General features: G+C 36.7%; 1 protein-coding gene across 1 annotated transcript in view; it reads left to right on the plus strand.

Annotated features, from left to right (window-relative positions):
* Window positions 1–17,106, plus strand: part of ttn.1 (titin, tandem duplicate 1) — a 227,881-nt gene that overhangs the window by 97,020 nt on the left and 113,755 nt on the right. The window contains 19 exon segments of the mRNA XM_042336317.1: window positions 328–408; window positions 1,412–1,486; window positions 2,370–2,462; window positions 3,552–3,635; window positions 3,889–3,972; window positions 4,224–4,307; window positions 5,185–5,268; window positions 5,527–5,610; window positions 6,550–6,633; window positions 7,962–8,045; window positions 9,162–9,245; window positions 9,859–9,936; window positions 11,225–11,308; window positions 11,873–11,950; window positions 12,537–12,617; window positions 13,259–13,339; window positions 14,063–14,146; window positions 15,354–15,437; window positions 15,966–16,061. Of these exon segments, the coding sequence (XP_042192251.1) occupies window positions 328–408; window positions 1,412–1,486; window positions 2,370–2,462; window positions 3,552–3,635; window positions 3,889–3,972; window positions 4,224–4,307; window positions 5,185–5,268; window positions 5,527–5,610; window positions 6,550–6,633; window positions 7,962–8,045; window positions 9,162–9,245; window positions 9,859–9,936; window positions 11,225–11,308; window positions 11,873–11,950; window positions 12,537–12,617; window positions 13,259–13,339; window positions 14,063–14,146; window positions 15,354–15,437; window positions 15,966–16,061 (1,587 nt within the window).

Here is a 17,106-nt window from a genome sequence, read left to right on the forward strand (position 1 = left end):
ACTGCTAAAATGTATGTTTTATTAGTATCATATTTACTGAAAAAATATAGGGGTTAAAGAAAACACAGAAAGACATGTAATTTGTTGACAAATTTCTAATGAATCCGTGCAAAAGTTTTTTTGTTAATTGCTGTTATTGTAAAATATCTGGGTTAATTCAAGATACTGACCAATGTGATAACAACAACAGTTTATGTTGACAAGTAGTTTCATATGTTGTCTTGGATATGTTTTCCTGTGACGTTCCGGATAATCTTGATTCATGTGCCTTCAATGTTACACCTATTCTTGTGTGAATCTTTTCTTAAACAATAATATTCTTTAAAGTGCCAGAGGTTCCCAAGAAGCCAGTAGCTGTAGAAGTGAAACCTGCTGCTGTTCCAGAAAGGAAGAAATCTCCAACTGAAGGTACAAACAAAGAGGGAGATTTTATAAAATCTTCAGTCTTACTTTGTGTGGTGTTATGTTCCCAATTTACAATGAAAACTGTGTCTATTTTTCCTAATTGTATCTCAAATTCTGTTCACACTCAGCATCATGTCCTTTTTATTTTGGTGGAATCAATCATCTCCATTTGTATTCCTCAATGTCGGTTTCTGTTCCTATGTTGTGATGATACAGTTTATGTTTCATGTCAACTTGTATTATTCATGTTGCCATGAATATTGATTGTAAGGTGAATCATAGAGTATTACAGCATAGAAGGAGGCCATTCGGCCCATCGTGCCTGTGCCAGCTCTTTAAAAGAGCTATCCAATTAATCCCACTCCCCAGCCCTTACCCCATTGCCCTGCATTTATTTTTCTTTTTCAAATATCTACCCAATTCCCTTTCGAAAACCTACTATCGAATCTGCTTGCACCACCCTTTCAGACAGTGCATTCCAGATCGTAACAACTCAGGTACAGGGAAATGTTCGTAATTTTCAGTTGGTGTGTGATAAGGAGCGAATATCTACTTGCACGCTTTGAATGTTTGCGGAACTCATAATGTTTCATTAAACACAAAGCCATTAGAAATAATATATCCCAATAAAAACAAGCCAACTTGATTCATCATAATAATTAAAATGGTGTAAAAAAAATGTGAACTCGAATAAACCTAATTTGTTTATAAAGAGAGCAAACCTTACCAAAGATTTCCATGACCAAATGGATTTGATTTGATATCTTCAGTGTAGAAAACACCCCCGCTCTGACCAGCCACTAACCAAAGTTTCATCCTAAAATGTACTAGTATTTCTGTTTTGACTCATTGTGTTCATGTTTGATTCATGTATGTATGACGACTTTGTCCATCGTATGTGTTTTTCATGTCCCCAGGGATTTGTCATTTACAGTTATCACAAAAAATGATTGTATTTCTATTTTCTTGACCGAATCTTTTCCTAAAACAATGATGTTCTTTAAAGTTCCTAAGAAACCAGTGGCTGAAGAAGTCAAACCCATTTACGTTCCAAGAAGGAAGGAGACTCCTCCAGCTGAAGGTACAAATCTAAGAGAGAGAGATTTTATAAAATCTTAATTCTTTCTCAGTGTGGTGGTCTATTCACACCGTCTGTCTGAAAATTGTGCTGTCACTCACGTCTCGAACTGTGTCCAGACTCTGCTTCTGATTCTTCTTCTGGTGGAATCAATCCTTGTGTGTTATTCATAGATGTTCCGTTACCATGTTGTGTTGTTGGGGAGTATGTTTCACATCTGTGCGTGTTGTTTCACATCGTCACAAACAATAGCCTCAACACACAGGGGAACTGTATGGGAACTTGTGGGAACATCCTCTTAGCAATTTTTAACAAGTAATTCTCCACACATCCATAAAGTTTGTGATTTTAGCAGATGGGGTATCTTATTTCCTGACGATCAGTATATTTGCTGACCGGTGGTTTTAGCCAAGAGGATGATCATTCCAGAATAAACTCACACTACAAGAAGGAACATACATTTACTGATTCCTAACATATCTCTTACACGATACAAAAGTGCTAAAAATCTGTTATACCTGTATTCCAAATTGATTTGAATCATCCCATGCAAATTTTTAAAAATAGAATTTACACAGAGGGGAGACGACATTTAAAAATATATATACCGGTCAAATTTATATTTTATCGCCATTGAAGGGGCCGCATTCATCCCGGATATTGACAAACATTCCACGTCATTAACTCATATTAAATAAAAAAGTGTCATCTTGAACCAGTTTAGTGTGTTGTGGGCGTGTTTCATGTTAGTGTGTCTTGTTACGTGTTTAAATGTTTCAAGACTCTTCCCGCATGAAGGGCGCTCTATGCATGCAAGTTGCTGTTGCTGTAGGTCTACACAGTTTTATGCGTTTTCTAGAGTCAATCTTTTCTTAACCACTAATAGTCTTTGAAGTGCCCGAGCCTCCTGAGAAGCCAGTGGCTGATGAAGTTAAACCCGTTGCAGTTCCTAGAAGGAAGGAGATTCCTCCGACTCAAGGTACAAAACTCAACAGCGATTTTATAAAACCTGAATTCTTCTTCAGTGTGGCAGTCTGTTGCAATGCAACGCTTGTTCCCATTCACCTTGCTCTTCCCTCAAACTCTGCTTCTGGTGGAATTAATCATCACGCTATTTATTCACAGTGATGCTGGAGTTTCATGTTTTACATCTTTGTGTGTGTTTTTCACGTTGTTCTAAACAGTGGCTGTCTTGTATGTGGAAATGTTTGATTTGTTCAATATTAGTATTATTTGGTGGAGCAGAACCCCTATTATTTTCAGCTAAGAGAGCCAGTCCAGAAGCTTGGTGTCCTGTTTGACCCTCAACTGTCCTTTCTACCCCACATCCGTGCCATGACCCACTCTGCCTTCCCCCACCTCCGCCATCTTCTCTCTCCTCAGGCCACCGAGACCCTTCATTACATCTATGCTCGACTATGCTAACTCGCTACTTGTCGGCCTTCCCAACTCTTCCCTCCACAAGCTGCAGATCATCCAGAACATGGCAGCTGGTATCCTCTCCCTCACCAGGTTCCGTGACCCCATCACCCCCACCCTCAGCCGGCTCCAATGGCTCCCCATTTCTCAGAGGATAGAGTTCAAAATCCTTGTTCTCACCTTCAAAGCCCTCCGCGGGCTTGATCCTCCCTACCTTTGTGACCTGCTAACTCCATATCGACCTGTCTGCTCCCTCCGCTCATCAGGCTCCGGTCTGCTCCACCTCCACTGCCCAGACCACCCCACCATTGGCAGTTGGGCCTTCAGCCTCTCTGACCCCATCCGTTGGAATTCCATCCTAATTCCCCTACCGTCCAGTGCCTTGGGACGTCCTCCTGACGTGAAAGGTGCTGTACAAATGTAGCAATAACATTCAATTATCAAAACCATAGATCTTGTTTAAAATGAGTAATTATACCAAACGAAATAAGAATCCTTCCATTTGTTGTTGATTCAAAGGACTGTGTCATGTTTTAACTAGTTTTGTCTGTCACATTCACATTTCTTTGAGTTTACTACTTCTCTGTGTTCAGAGTTCTGTGTATTTTCTTGAGTGAATCGTTCCCTAAAACAATAATATTCTTTAAAGTGCCGGAGGTTCCTAAGAAGCCAGTGGCTGAAGAAGTCAAACCTGTTACTGTTCCAAGAAGAAAAGAGATTCCTCCTGCTGAAGGTACAAAACTAAGAGAGACATTTCATAAACTCTTCATCCTTAGTCAGTCTGGCTACACGTTCCCATCATTAGAAAGAAAACTGTGTCTTTTTTCACAATCATCTCTCAAACTCTGTCCAGATTCAGCTTCTGGTTCTTCTTCTGATGTGTTTTTGTTTGTTTTGTTCGTGACATTGAATGTTAGTTAGTGTGTTCAATGTGCTGTGTATTTTCTTGAGTGAAACATTCCCTAAAATGCTCATGTTCTTTAAAGTGCGTGAGGTTCCTAAGAAACCAGTGGCTGAAGAAGTCAAACCTGTTACTGTTCCAAGAAGAAAAGAGATTCCTCCTGCTGAAGGTACAAAACTAAGAGAGACATTTCATAAACTCTTCATCCTTAGTCAGTCTGGCTACACGTTCCCATCATTAGAATGAAAACTGTCTTTTTTCACAGTCATCTCTCAAACTCTGTCCAGATTTAGCTTCTGGTTCTTCTTCTGATGTGTTTTTGTTGGTTTTGCCTGTGACATTGAATGTTAGTTAGTGCGTTCAATGTTCTGTGTATTTTCTTGAGTGAAACGTTCCCTAAAATGCTCATGTTCTTTAAAGTGCGTGAGGTTCCTAAGAAACCAGTGGCTGAAGAAGTGAAACCAGTTACTGTTCCTAGAAAGAAGGAGATTCCTCCGATTGAAGGTACAAAACAAATGGGAGATTTTAAAATATCTTCATCCTGAAACTTTTATTCTTACCCATTATGGCTACAGGTTCCCATTCTTCTTAGAAGAAAGCCTCAAACTTCATTTCTTTGGTCATAGTTCTATTGGAATAAATCAACACCATATTTATTCATCGATGTTCTGTTCTGTTACGGTGTTTGTGATATGTGAGTTTATGTTTTACTTTGTCGCTGTTGGGATGAAGAGTAATTGTAACACGGTAACATTTTATGATAACTATCAAAACTCATAATGTTTCAGTGAATTAAAAATCCACTAGGAATAATCGATGTCATTATAATTTACAAACTTGGAAGGATTATATTTGGAAATGCTTAAACAAAACATAACTGCAAAATGTACTTTAGTTTTAAAGAGACCAACAATATTCTAAAATTACTTGGTTAAATGTGCATTCTCTGAGTACAGAAGAGTCCCAGTCTTTGCCCAGTTAATAATAATAACAACAATAGTAATAGTAATCCTTGCATTTGATAAAGCGCCTTGTTACTTCTTTGAGATGTCTTAAAGCCTTCACAGGATATACCGTAAAGTAAATTGACTGGATATTTTGTAGGGGAAACTTGGCAGGCAATTGCGCACAGCAATCTCCCACAAACAGTTGTGGATTGAATGAACAAATTATTATCACAACACAATTTATTGTAACACATTACAATAAACCTTTTTACTTTGATATATTATTCATAGTTTTGGTCTATGACAGTGCGTTGTCTTCAGTCAGTGTTTGGTCTGTCATGTGCGTCATGTTACTGTGGGATAATATTTGTACGCCCCCTGTTATATCTGTTTTCTTGAGTGAATCTTTTCTTAAACAATAATATTCTTTAAAGTGCCAGAGGTTCCTAAGAAACCAGTGGCTGAAGAAGTCAAACCTGTTGCTGTTCCAAGAAGAAAAGAGATTCCTCCTACTGAAGGTACAAAACTAAGAGAGACATTTCATAAACTCTTCATCCTTAGTCAGTGTTGCTACACGTTCCCATCATTAGAATGAAAACTGTCTACATTTCACAATCGTCTTTCAAACTCTGTCCAGATTCAGCTTCTGGTTCTTCTTCTGGTCATGTTTTCTGCTGGTTTTGTCCGTGATGTTTAATGTTACTACCGTATGTGTTCAGCTTTCCTTATTTTCTTTTGAGTGAATCATTCCCTAAACCAAATAATATTCTTTAAAGTGTCGGAGGTTCCTAAGAAACCAGTGGCTGAAGAAGTGAAACCTGTCACTGTTCCAAGAAGAAAGGTGTCTCCACCAACTGAAGGTATAAAACTAAGAGAGAGATTTTATAAAATCTTCATTCTTACATTCTTACTTAGAAATGAAAACTGTCTCCATTTCTTCATTCATCTCTCAACTTCTTGTTTTGGTGGAATTAATCGCCATCGTTTTTACTTTTGTTCATTTATTCATCTTTATTCATCAAAGTTGTGTTCTGTTACAGTGTTGTGATGTCCCAAGTTTGTATTCTCATCTGTGTGTATCTTTCATGTTGTCATAAATAGCAGTTGTAAGAAAATATTTTCAAGGGGAAAATATAATAGGGCTATTGACTTGCTGTGAATTCAATTGGAACACATTCTAGGACACCAAACTTTTCCACCTGGCCTTAGAATTCCTCCATTTAAGAAGCATTTTAAAGGGTGCAGCATTTGGCAAATTGTTGAATTCAATGTGAACTTTGAAGTTGATTTTCTATAGCTCTTAAAACAACTTGCACAAAAACTGTCTCAAAATTAAGGAGGCATTTATGGATATGCTAAATTCTGGAATATGCTAAAGTGCTGCATAAATTTTCACCTACTAACTGCAAAGGTCACTAAATCTGTGAATAAGAAGATAATCATGGGCAGAATTCATCTCCAAACCAATGGACATTATGATATGTTTTACCAAATTTTAGAAGCTGACTTGTTTGAAGTTTGGATATTTGGGAAAATGATTATTATTTGTAACACCAAACCATTCAAAATAATCCTTACATCCTGCGGCGTTACACCCATTTTCGTATCAGTGTTGAAAGGTGCTTATTAATTCCATCTGTTATCCAAAAATTCTTGTTATTCACTCCCAAGTCTGTTTTACTGTCTAAAACGCGTCACCTTGAGGCAGTTTTATGTGTGTGGATCATTACTTTTATGTCTACAAAGTTGTTTGTATCGTTTTGAGTGGATCTGTTCTTAAACAATCATATTCTTTAAAGTGCCCGAGGTTCCTAAGAAGCCAGTGGCTGAAGAAGTGAAACCAGTTACTGTTGCAAGAAAGAAGGAGATTCTTCCAACTGAAGGTACAAAACTAAGAGAAAGATTTTATAAAACCCTTATTCTTATTCAGTGTATTGATGGGTTTGTTCCCCACATGAGAATGAAAACTACATTTCTCAGTCATCTCTTGAACTCTGTTCAGACCCTCATTCTTATCTGTGGCAAAATTAATCGCCACCATGTTCTGTTCTGTTGCAGTGTTTCAGAGTCAGGGTTTATTTTTCACATTTGTGTTTCTGTCATTTGTTGTGCTCGAAATAGTAATAATATTTTAATATGAAAAATAATTGCTTTAAAGCGCAAGCAAAATATGTGCAGAACTTATGGTGTTTCATTGAACACAACGCCACTTTGGCATGTTGTCCAATGAGTAGAAAATAGTTATTTAATATCGCTCTAATAGAATTTCAATACGTTTTCAATCGATATGTTGTGACACTGCCAAAAATACTTTCTAGAAAGGAAACCACCCAGTCTATCGGAAGTATTTTGTATCTATTCTTGTTTTTTTTTCCAACTTATTCTAACTTAGAATGGCAGAACAGGCTCGAGCGGCTGAATGGCCTAGTTCTGTTTTCCTATCTGTTCCTATCAGATCACGGCTGATTTTCCCTTCCCGTTTCTACCTATGAAATCAGTTTTCTTACCTGTCTTTTGTAATGTAGTGCATTGTTGTTGTTGTGGTTCGCTGTTGTCGTTTTACTTTGGAAGGCGGGAGCAAACCTTTTTCTTCAAAAAAAAAAGATTTTCTTTGTCTGATATTGATTGACATGGCCGGTCACACATAGGATTCACCTGAACAATCAATGATCGCTTCTGAAGTAGGTAACTGTAAAATGGAATGAGTTCATCTGACTCTGGCCCTGGGTGGTAAGGGCATTAGGTTGAATTCACTTTGATTGAGTATAACATCAATGTTTTAAGAGCAAATCTGAACATGTTTTTTTTTTGTTTGAATGGCAGAGGCAAATTTATGCTCTGCCAGTTCAGAAAATCACTTCCAGGTGCGAACTAACAACATATTGTCTTGATAAGTAATTGTCATTTTAAATTAATAATCGTGAGCTGATACAAGAAAAATGTCTTGTTAGTTTTGTTAGATTAGCATGTTTCTATGTCGATCTAATGTATTCAAGGAGTTTCAAAGGTATGTATATTTTCTCAGCCTTATTTAATTTATTGTGTTATGATGTGCATAAGTCATACCTTCAGATAATTGCGTCAAATTAGAGGAGAGTGTGTTTTGTCTCTTGTGAGGCTAGTGTTTCTAGATCTGTCATTCAAATATCATGAAAATGATGCATTAAGGTTTTGAGCGAATCTCATCTTAAAATTTTGATGTTCTTTAAAGTGGCCAAGGTCCCTGTGAAAGCAGCTGAAGAAGAACCTAAACCAGTTCCTGCCTCAAGAAAGGAGGAGGTCGCTCCAGCTAAAGGTAAAAAAATTCTACAAAAGACTTCACATGAACATTATTACTGCATCCAAAGCCATCCATCGCCTCAGTAATATCATGTGGAAATATGAAACTTCTTTAATCATAGTCAATCAATTGCCATCTGATAGCATCCAATTCTTGTTGCACAAATTGGTTTGTCTTTGTGAGTAATTTATGAGATTGTTTTGCATCCAACTAAGCTGGAAAGGAAAATTAAAAAAAAGATTGTGAAGATGGTAAATTTAAAATAAGATGCAACAAGAACTACTTGCATATATTTTGCGCCCTTCAGGCTGATAGTATCTCAGGATCCTAATATGATGAAATATTAATACAGAAAGGTCTCCATTACCAGCAAGTTATGCTTCAGTCATGGTGAATTATAAGCACTTGGTTTGGGATTTAACAATTACCAGTTTTGGTCTCCTTATTTAAAAAAGGACATACTTGCCCTAGAGGGGGTGCAGCGTAGATTCACTCGGTTAGTTCCTGGGATGAGGGGACTGACCTATGAGGATAGGCTGAATAAACTAGGGCTGTATTCTCTAGAGTACAGAAGAATTAGGGGCGATCTTATTGAAACATATAAGATTCTTAAAGGGCTGATAAAGTAGACACTGAGGGTCTGTTTCCCCTGGAAGGAGAATCTATAACCAGGGGTCACAGTCTTAAAATTAAGGGTCAGCCTTTTAGAACAGAGTTGAGGAAACATTTTTTGACTCAGAGGGTAGTGAATTTATGGAATTCACTCCCTCAGAAGGCTGTAGATGCTCAGTACTTGAACATCTTCAAGGCTGAGACTGATAGATTTTTAAAAAACAGAGGGCTTAGGGGATATGGGGATAGGGCAGGTAATTAGAGTTAGGTCTGAAGATCAGCCACGATCTTATCGAATGGTGGGGCACAGGCTCGAGGGGCCGAATGGCCTACTCCTGCTCCTAATTCTTATGTTCTTATGTTCTTAATTTGGTTGATTAAAAGCGATTGTCACCTTGCGTTAGTTTTGTTCATCATGTCTGTGCTTCATGTTGTCCAATGTGTTTTTCAAATCATTTCAAAAACGATGTGGATTGTCTTAAATTGAATCTCATCTTGAATTGCTAATGTTCTTTAAAGTGCCCCAGATCCGTAAGAAGCCAATTGTTGAAGAAAGGAAGTCAATTACTGTTCAAAGAGAAGAGGAAGTCGTCATAGTTGCAGGTATAGAAACAAACACAGAAGAACTTCATGCTGTCAGTTTTACTGCAGAATTTCTCTTTGTAGCATTATAGAGAAACTTTTTCTGTTCTTTATTGTTTTCTTGTAATTTCCAGCCAGACTCAGCTTCTGGTGCTGTTTGTTAAAGTCCTTCTTTTCTGTGATGTTTTATTCTGTTGCAAAACTGTAATGTTTTATGTTAAGCTTTAAGTCTGTGTGTGCTGTTTGTGCTGTCATAACTGTAACTTGCGGAGGGTGGGGCGGAACTTAATCTTTACAGTTATTAACGCTTCCAATTAAATGTGAATTTATACTTGCAAATTTCAATTTAAACAGAACTTGACTTGCATTTTGAAAAAAAAAGTAGTGGCAAAGATGGCAAATAATTATTTTGAGTTCTGTTGGCAAAAAGGTTCTGTCAAGTTTATATAGTGTGGTTTTCATATCAAATTATAATAGAATATAATACCAGTATTATACAGCAGGGAATGCTATTGTGTGCTCGTTCTGTTTGTCTTGTGTGTCTCATCATATCTTGATTGGTGTTTGTAAGCATCTATGCTGTTTTATTGGAGTAAGTCTCATCTTAATAAAATCGTGCACTTTAAACTCCCAGCTGCTCCTAAGAAGCCAATTGTTGAAGAACCTAAACCAGTTTATGTCCAAAGAAGAGAAGAGGTCACTGAAGTACAAGGTACACAAACTGCAGAGAATGTTATGTGTTCAACATACTGCCACATCCTTTTCTCACCATTGTACTGTAAACAATGTCTGTTTTCCACGTTTGACCCATAACTAATAATCAGAACCTTGTTTCTGATGTAGTGCGCTATCGAAATGCTATTTGCCTTCTCCACACTGAAGTCAAAGCACAACATTCATACTGAAACCCTGAATGTGTGCTTTCTGTAATATTGTGGTGTCAGAATTTGTTTTACGTCAGTATGTGTCATTGAAACCATCAAAACTGTAGCCTCTCATGATTTTACATCAAAGGCATTTCATTGTTTTAGTTAAATGATCGTTTGAGTTGACGTTCTGAACGATTATTGAAAATAATATAAGTTTAATGAATAAAATCGAGATCTAAGAATTTTTCTCCCATTTCTTCCCCCTCCTCATCTGAAGGTGTTAACTCATCTGAGGATACAATTCCAAAGGCATTGACTCCCATTCGGAGTCTTGATGAAGTGGAATTGTTTTTCACCTGTGATCAGTAGCAATGAGTGTCCAGATCACACAGCAAGAATTGCCAAAGAGGCAGATATGGTCATGGGAGGATCGAAGCTAATTCCAAGGCTGGCTTCACACATGCACTATCTTGCAGGTGTTGCTGGTTTAGCAATGAAGAGTGAAAAACTTTTCACCTTCTTTCACCTTCTCTGGGCCTGAGCTGCTGAAGCCAAATACAGCATCTAAATCCCATCCTACCTAAGCTCATCGCAGACCAGGAATAGAACCTAGGAGCCTCAAAACAAGCAGAATTAAGAATTATAAAATCTTTGGCCACATCTCTTAAATCAAAACCTTAAATTAAAATCTTAATGAATTGATTAATTCATCTTGAAATTGGGACACAGCTGTTGTCTGCTGCATTTCATCCACAAAATACATAGTCAAACCATTTTCCAGTATATTGTGTGAAGCGCTTTGAGACTTCTCAATGACGTGATAATGCGCTATATCAAATGCAAGGATTATTATTCAAAATAATATAAAATCAGTGAAAAACAAAATGATGTTGGCTGCTTTATCAAGCTCATTAAAAGATCCCCATTATTAAATGCTTCTGTTTTGTTGCCAAAATTAAGTTATTGTCCTTTTTGTTCCCAATTGTCTTTGTCACATGACATAACATCACTTTGTGTTTGTTAAGTGTATCGCGTTCATATGTTCCCTTTGTCTTAATTACTTTAAAACCATTCGGAATTGCTTGTGCTTTCTTGGATGATTTGTATCTTAAACAATAATATTCTTCAAAGTGATGGAGTTTCATGAAGAGACTTTTGAAGAAGAATATCAAGAAATCATCGTTCAAAGCAGAGAGGAAGTTCCTTCAGTGAAAGGTATAAAATATTTCCTGTCAGCTATTTTACTGCAACATTTTCTTACTGTTATAATGAAAATAATCTCTTGAATGGTGCTTCTTCTTATCCAAATATTATTTGTCATCTCTGTATTTGTCCATTAATGTGTGTTCATTTACCCTGTTGCAATATCCAGATGATCTTTTGCTTCTGTATGCACCATTTGTGCTATAATGCCACTAGCCTTATCTATTATGATAGTCTAATAATTATTATTATAACACATTGTATCAGTTATTTAATGTATTACTAAACCATGAAACTGGGATAATATGCTGACTTGATCATTGCATTTACTAAATTAATAGTAAAAATAGTGGGAAAATAATTAATTTACAGCAAATGCTACTGTGGTAATCGATTACTGCAGAAATATCTTGATTTGTACCAGTTTCTTAACAATGGCAGCAACTGACAATTGTACAGATTCAGTAGTTACATTGAAAACTAGTACTTGACATATAGGTTTCATATCATCTTCATATATTTAAATACTCTCAAAACTGAATGAATCTTATCTTAAAATAATAATGTTCTTTAAAGTGCCAGTGGTTTCTAAGAAGATAGTTGCTGAAGAAGAGAAACTAGTCACTCTAACAAGAAAAGGCACTGCTGTGAAAGGTAAAAAAAAAAGCACTGAAGAATTTCGTAGGAATATTTCTGCTTACCATGCATTCCTGCTCTTATCGCTGAAAAGAAACCATTTCATTCTTAATGATTCTGCCCATTAAACAGCTCTGGCACTTACTCAATGCAACTTCCTCCTCCATATTCATTCACCAAATTGTGCTACTCTGTTATGTTTGGTTTCAATCCATGTGCATTGTTCAGGCTTTTACAACAATAGCTTTATTATGCAGTATGAGAGAAAAAGTATTCCTTTTCATATGGCATGCTACTAATTTAAAGGAAATTTGTTCTTGCAATAGCTAAAAATGATAGATGATACAGAAAAAAAAAGCAAATAAATAGTTATGTTAATTAATGATTGCAGAAATATGCCCACTATTGCTAATTGCTACTCAAATTAGGAGTTGCATTACATTAAGGGATTTTAGTTTTAAGTATATTTTTTTCAAGAATGGATGTCATGTTGTGCTGCTTTTGTCTATTATGTGCTCTTACCTGTTGCCTTGGTTTGTTCAAATGGCTTCGATCTGAATTGTCCTGAATGGATCTCATCTTAAACCAATAATCTTCTTTAAAGTGCCAGAGGCCCCTAAGAAACCAGTTCCTGATAAAGCTAAACCAGTTACTGTCGCAAAGAAAGAAGCTGAACCAGCCAAAGGTACGAAAGTACACACACGGATTTATACAGATCTTCCCGTGTATTGTGCCATCATTTTTCCTTTCACGATATTCAACACAATTTTCTATGTTCCTAGTCTTCTCACCAATCACAGCCAGAAACCTTCTGGTGCTTCTTGTTATTCATTCTCATTACCTTATCTGTGTTTATTTGTTGTCATGTGCAGCTCTTCCTCCTCCATATTCATTCTCCAAATTGTGCTACTCTGTTATGTTTGGTTTCAATCCATGTGCATTGTTCAGGCTTTTACAACAATCGCTTGGTTATGCTGTATGAGAGAAAAAGCATTCCTTTTCATATGGCATGCTACTAGTTTAAAGGAAATTTGATGTTGCAATAGCTAAAAATGATAGAAATGATACAAAACAAATTAGCAAATACATAGTTATGTTAATTAATGATTGCAGAAATATGCCCACTATTGCTAATTGCTACTCAAATTAGGAGTTGCATCACATTAAGGGATTTTAGTTTTAAGTATATTTTTTTCAAGAATGGATGTCATGTTGTGCTGCTTTTGTCTATTATGTGCTCTTACCTGTTGCCTTGGTTTGTTCAAATGGCTTCGATCTGAATTGTCCTGAATGGATCTCATCTTAAACCAATAATCTTCTTTAAAGTGCCAGAGCCCCCTAAGAAACCAGTTCCTGATAAAGCTAAACCAGTTACTGTCGCGAAGAAAGAAGCTGAACCAGCCAAAGGTACGAAAGTACACACACGGATTTATACAAATCTTCACATGTATTGTGCCATCATTTTTCTTTTCACGATATTCAGCACAATTTTCTACATTCCTAATCTTCTCATCAATCACAGCCAGAAACCTTCTGGTGCTTCTTGTTATTCATCCCATTACCTTTATCTATGTTTATTTGTAGTCATGTGCAGCTCTGTTTCGCTGAGACAGATAATAGTGTTTGTTTGAAATTTGTGTGTATCACTCGTGCTATCACATATTATCGCGAACATGTCAGAAAATTAGCTGTTTAATATTTGTATGATAAAATTCCATTGAATTGTTTTTTTTCTTAACTTTTCAAGGTGTAGTGAAGCTTAATATTATTTGGGTACCAGGAACCAGAAGTAATAGTACCTTTTGTGGCACTGAGAACTAGTTTGTTGTATTTGGAACAGTGTCGATAAAATAACTGAGAGAATAAAAATGTGCTTAATTTATCAAGAAGGTAAATCCTATTTCATTTTAACTATATCAGCAAATCTGATTGATTAACAGAAATACCCTTACCCCATGTGTAAGGCAATGCGTTAATTGCCAGTATTAGCACAGTACACACACAAATAAGTGTTAATCATTTGTCATCATTGTCCGTCAAGTCTAATTCACTTTGTCTTCCAGTTGTTTAAATTTGTTATGTGGACTTTCATGAAATAATCTAATTTTAAGACAATAATATTCTTTAAAGTGCCAGAGGTTCCTAAGAAGCCTGCTCTTGAAGAAGAAAAACCTGTCATTGTTCCAAGAAAATTGGAGATTGCTCCAACAAAAGGTACAAAAACTCACAGAAGGATTCTATGTGAGACATTCGTGCTTTTGTTGCGTTGAATCCTGTTCTTATCATTACAATGAAAAGTCGTCTACTTTTCATGATCATCTTTCAGTGCTCACTAACAATTTATGATGGGGCAATTATTGTTGAATTGCCTTGTCTATTCATGTGCTCTTTTGTGATGTGGTGTGTCTCCTCTTATTGTCATTTTAAAAACAAATCCTCTTAGAATATAATGTCGGACAAAGTAGGATCTTGGAAGGTTGAATTCATTAAGAAGTTTGCATTATCTAAATACAGCCAAAGCCACAATGGAAATCAATGCTTAATATTTAGGAATTGGAGAAGGCCATTGGCCCACCAGCCTGACCCATGGCACTAACACTCTCACCTCCTTCATCCCAATTCCCCGCTTTCTTTTACCAGCAAATGCTTGTTTCTGATTACTGTGATTTGGATACAATAGAATTTTTTTTGTGTCAGCCTGGCGCAGTGATAGCACTCTTGCCTCTGAGTCAGAAGATTGTAGGTTCAAAACTCACATCGAGACTTGGAATCTCCATAGTCTGACCAGACCCTCCAATGTAGATCTGGGGGGGGTGATACATTGTCGGAGGTGGACGAGACATTAAGCCGAGGTCCCATCTGTCTCTTCAGGTGGACATTAAAGATACCATAGCACTATTCAAAAAGAGAAGGGAGTTTCTGGCCAACAATCTCCCACATAAATTTGGTCACCCACTACATGGCTGTTTGTGAGTCGTTGCTGTGCACAAATTGGTTGCCACGTTTTGCCCTCAAAATACACAGTTAATCCACTTTACAGCATATTCTGTGAAGCGCTTTTAGACGCCTTGACAATGTGATAAGGCGCTCTCTCAAATGTAACGACAATTATTATATTAATTGATTTTATGTATGAAAACTTGGTTCAAAACAACGATTATTGTATTTTTGGAATACAGAAAATTGCCACTAATGATCACTGCCTCAAAGCAGCACATTACGTGCAGAATGTTTTGTCTTTTTTGTCAAGCTAGAAAATTGTCATGTTCATTTTATCTTGTCATGTCTATTTAATGTGAGCTAACTTGTTCATCATTTTGAGGGGAGGGGCTCTTGGGTTGGGAAGGGGATACGTATTTTAAAAGTTGTCTATATTTTCATGAATGACTCAAGTCTCACGTACAAATGATGTTCTTTAAAGTGCCAGAGGTGCCCAAGAAGCCGGTTCCCGAAGAGGTGAAACCAGAAGCTGTGCCAACAAAAGACAAAGTTGCTCCAGCCAAAGGTACAGAAGCACATGGGCGATTCTCCAGTCTTATTCTTACATTGTATTTGTTATGTATCTCACATTTGTGTTGTTTTGTACGTTGTGATGTGCCTGTGTATTTTATTTGAATGGATCATTAATACTGTACTGCCCTGCCTTTAGTCCTGATATTAAAGCAACTGCTCAATATCAGCTAAATGTCTGGTGAATTTTGAGACCTTGAATATGTGTGAGCACTGCAAATTTCTGTTGATGAGAGGGCGCTGATTTCAATCAAGGCTTTTTCCAAATTTACGTCTGAAAATAACAAATTCTGGAGTACAAAAACACGTGGAAATTTTTCAAAAGAACACGTTTTCATGGGAAGGCAAGGTATTTCGCAACTGGTATTTATGGTCCAACAATTTTGATCTTTTGATTTGGAAAATGTCGTCTTCTGCTCGAGTTTTGTCCTTTGTAGCTCATGTTACCTTAACGCATCGTCATAACACTGTGTACATAAATGAAGATACTTAATCTTGAAACTGTAATTCTGTTTATGTAAAGTGCCAGCAGTTCCCAAGAAGGAGGTTGCTGAAAAAGTGAAACCAGCTGTTGTTCCAAAGAAAGAGATCATTATTCCCAAGAAAGATGCAGCTAAAGGTACAGAAATTAACCCAGTGTTTTATGCCCTCTTTATAATAAAACCAACGTTTTTGTAATTACAAAAAACGTTCATTCAATCTTGGAAACACTCTATTGATTTATATTATATGAAGGAAATGCCTTGTTGAGGATGAAGTATTAATATTCCATTTTATCTCAGTGCCATGTGGTCCAGCTTTAGCATATTTGCACAGTGTTGTTCTTACCACTGCTATCTCAGCGGTGAATTCAGATGTCCTCCTGCATGGCCTTGCGTTCTGGTGCCATTGAGGATAATAAATGTCAGCGTTGCCCTGCAGTCATGCTCAAGCACAAGTGTGATAGCAGCACAATTTGGTGGAGTGAAGCCAGTGAGATTGACCAGAACCTGTAGCAACCTCAGATATCAAATGCAAGGATTATTATTATTATTATCGCAAATAAGCACATGCTGGTTGTGCTTGTTTGTTAAACAAAGAACAACTTATCTTGTCTGCAGCCTTGTTAGTTTCTTGTCTGCAATTAGGAGGGTGCACTATAGAATTTGATCGTATCTTCAAAACAAGGACTTCAAACCCAAATAGGAATTGCAAGCAAAGAGTTTTTTTTTAGTGAAAAGGCAATGGAACAAACTAGACCAGAGGTGAAGAAATAAGGAAGTAGAACGGGGTTATAAATTGTCAAGGTACAGGGAAGTGTCAATACCAGGCGTATTCATAGTTGTGATGCACCAATGTAATGAGAGAGGTGATCGACAGATGTGGGAAATGTTTTATTCCCATTTATGCGACTTTATTTTCAATTCTATTTGACAAAAAGAGACTTAGCATTTCATCATCGGAAGGATTGTTATTTTCAGCTGGACCACATTTGAAACTAAGAAGAAAGGTACTGAGTTGCTTCATTGATTTCTTTCATTAGCTGTTTCATTAGATGTTTCACAAGATTTATCCTAATTCTTACAGGAACTACTGGTTATATAATTCTATAAGGAAGACCTTTTTTTATACATCTTGCATTTATTTTGGAAACTATACATAAACAAAAGATTCCTTTTATCCAT

This window comes from Callorhinchus milii, unplaced genomic scaffold (genome assembly GCF_018977255.1).
Source record: "Callorhinchus milii isolate IMCB2004 unplaced genomic scaffold, IMCB_Cmil_1.0 Scaffold6, whole genome shotgun sequence".
NCBI classification, from domain to species: domain Eukaryota; kingdom Metazoa; phylum Chordata; class Chondrichthyes; order Chimaeriformes; family Callorhinchidae; genus Callorhinchus; species Callorhinchus milii.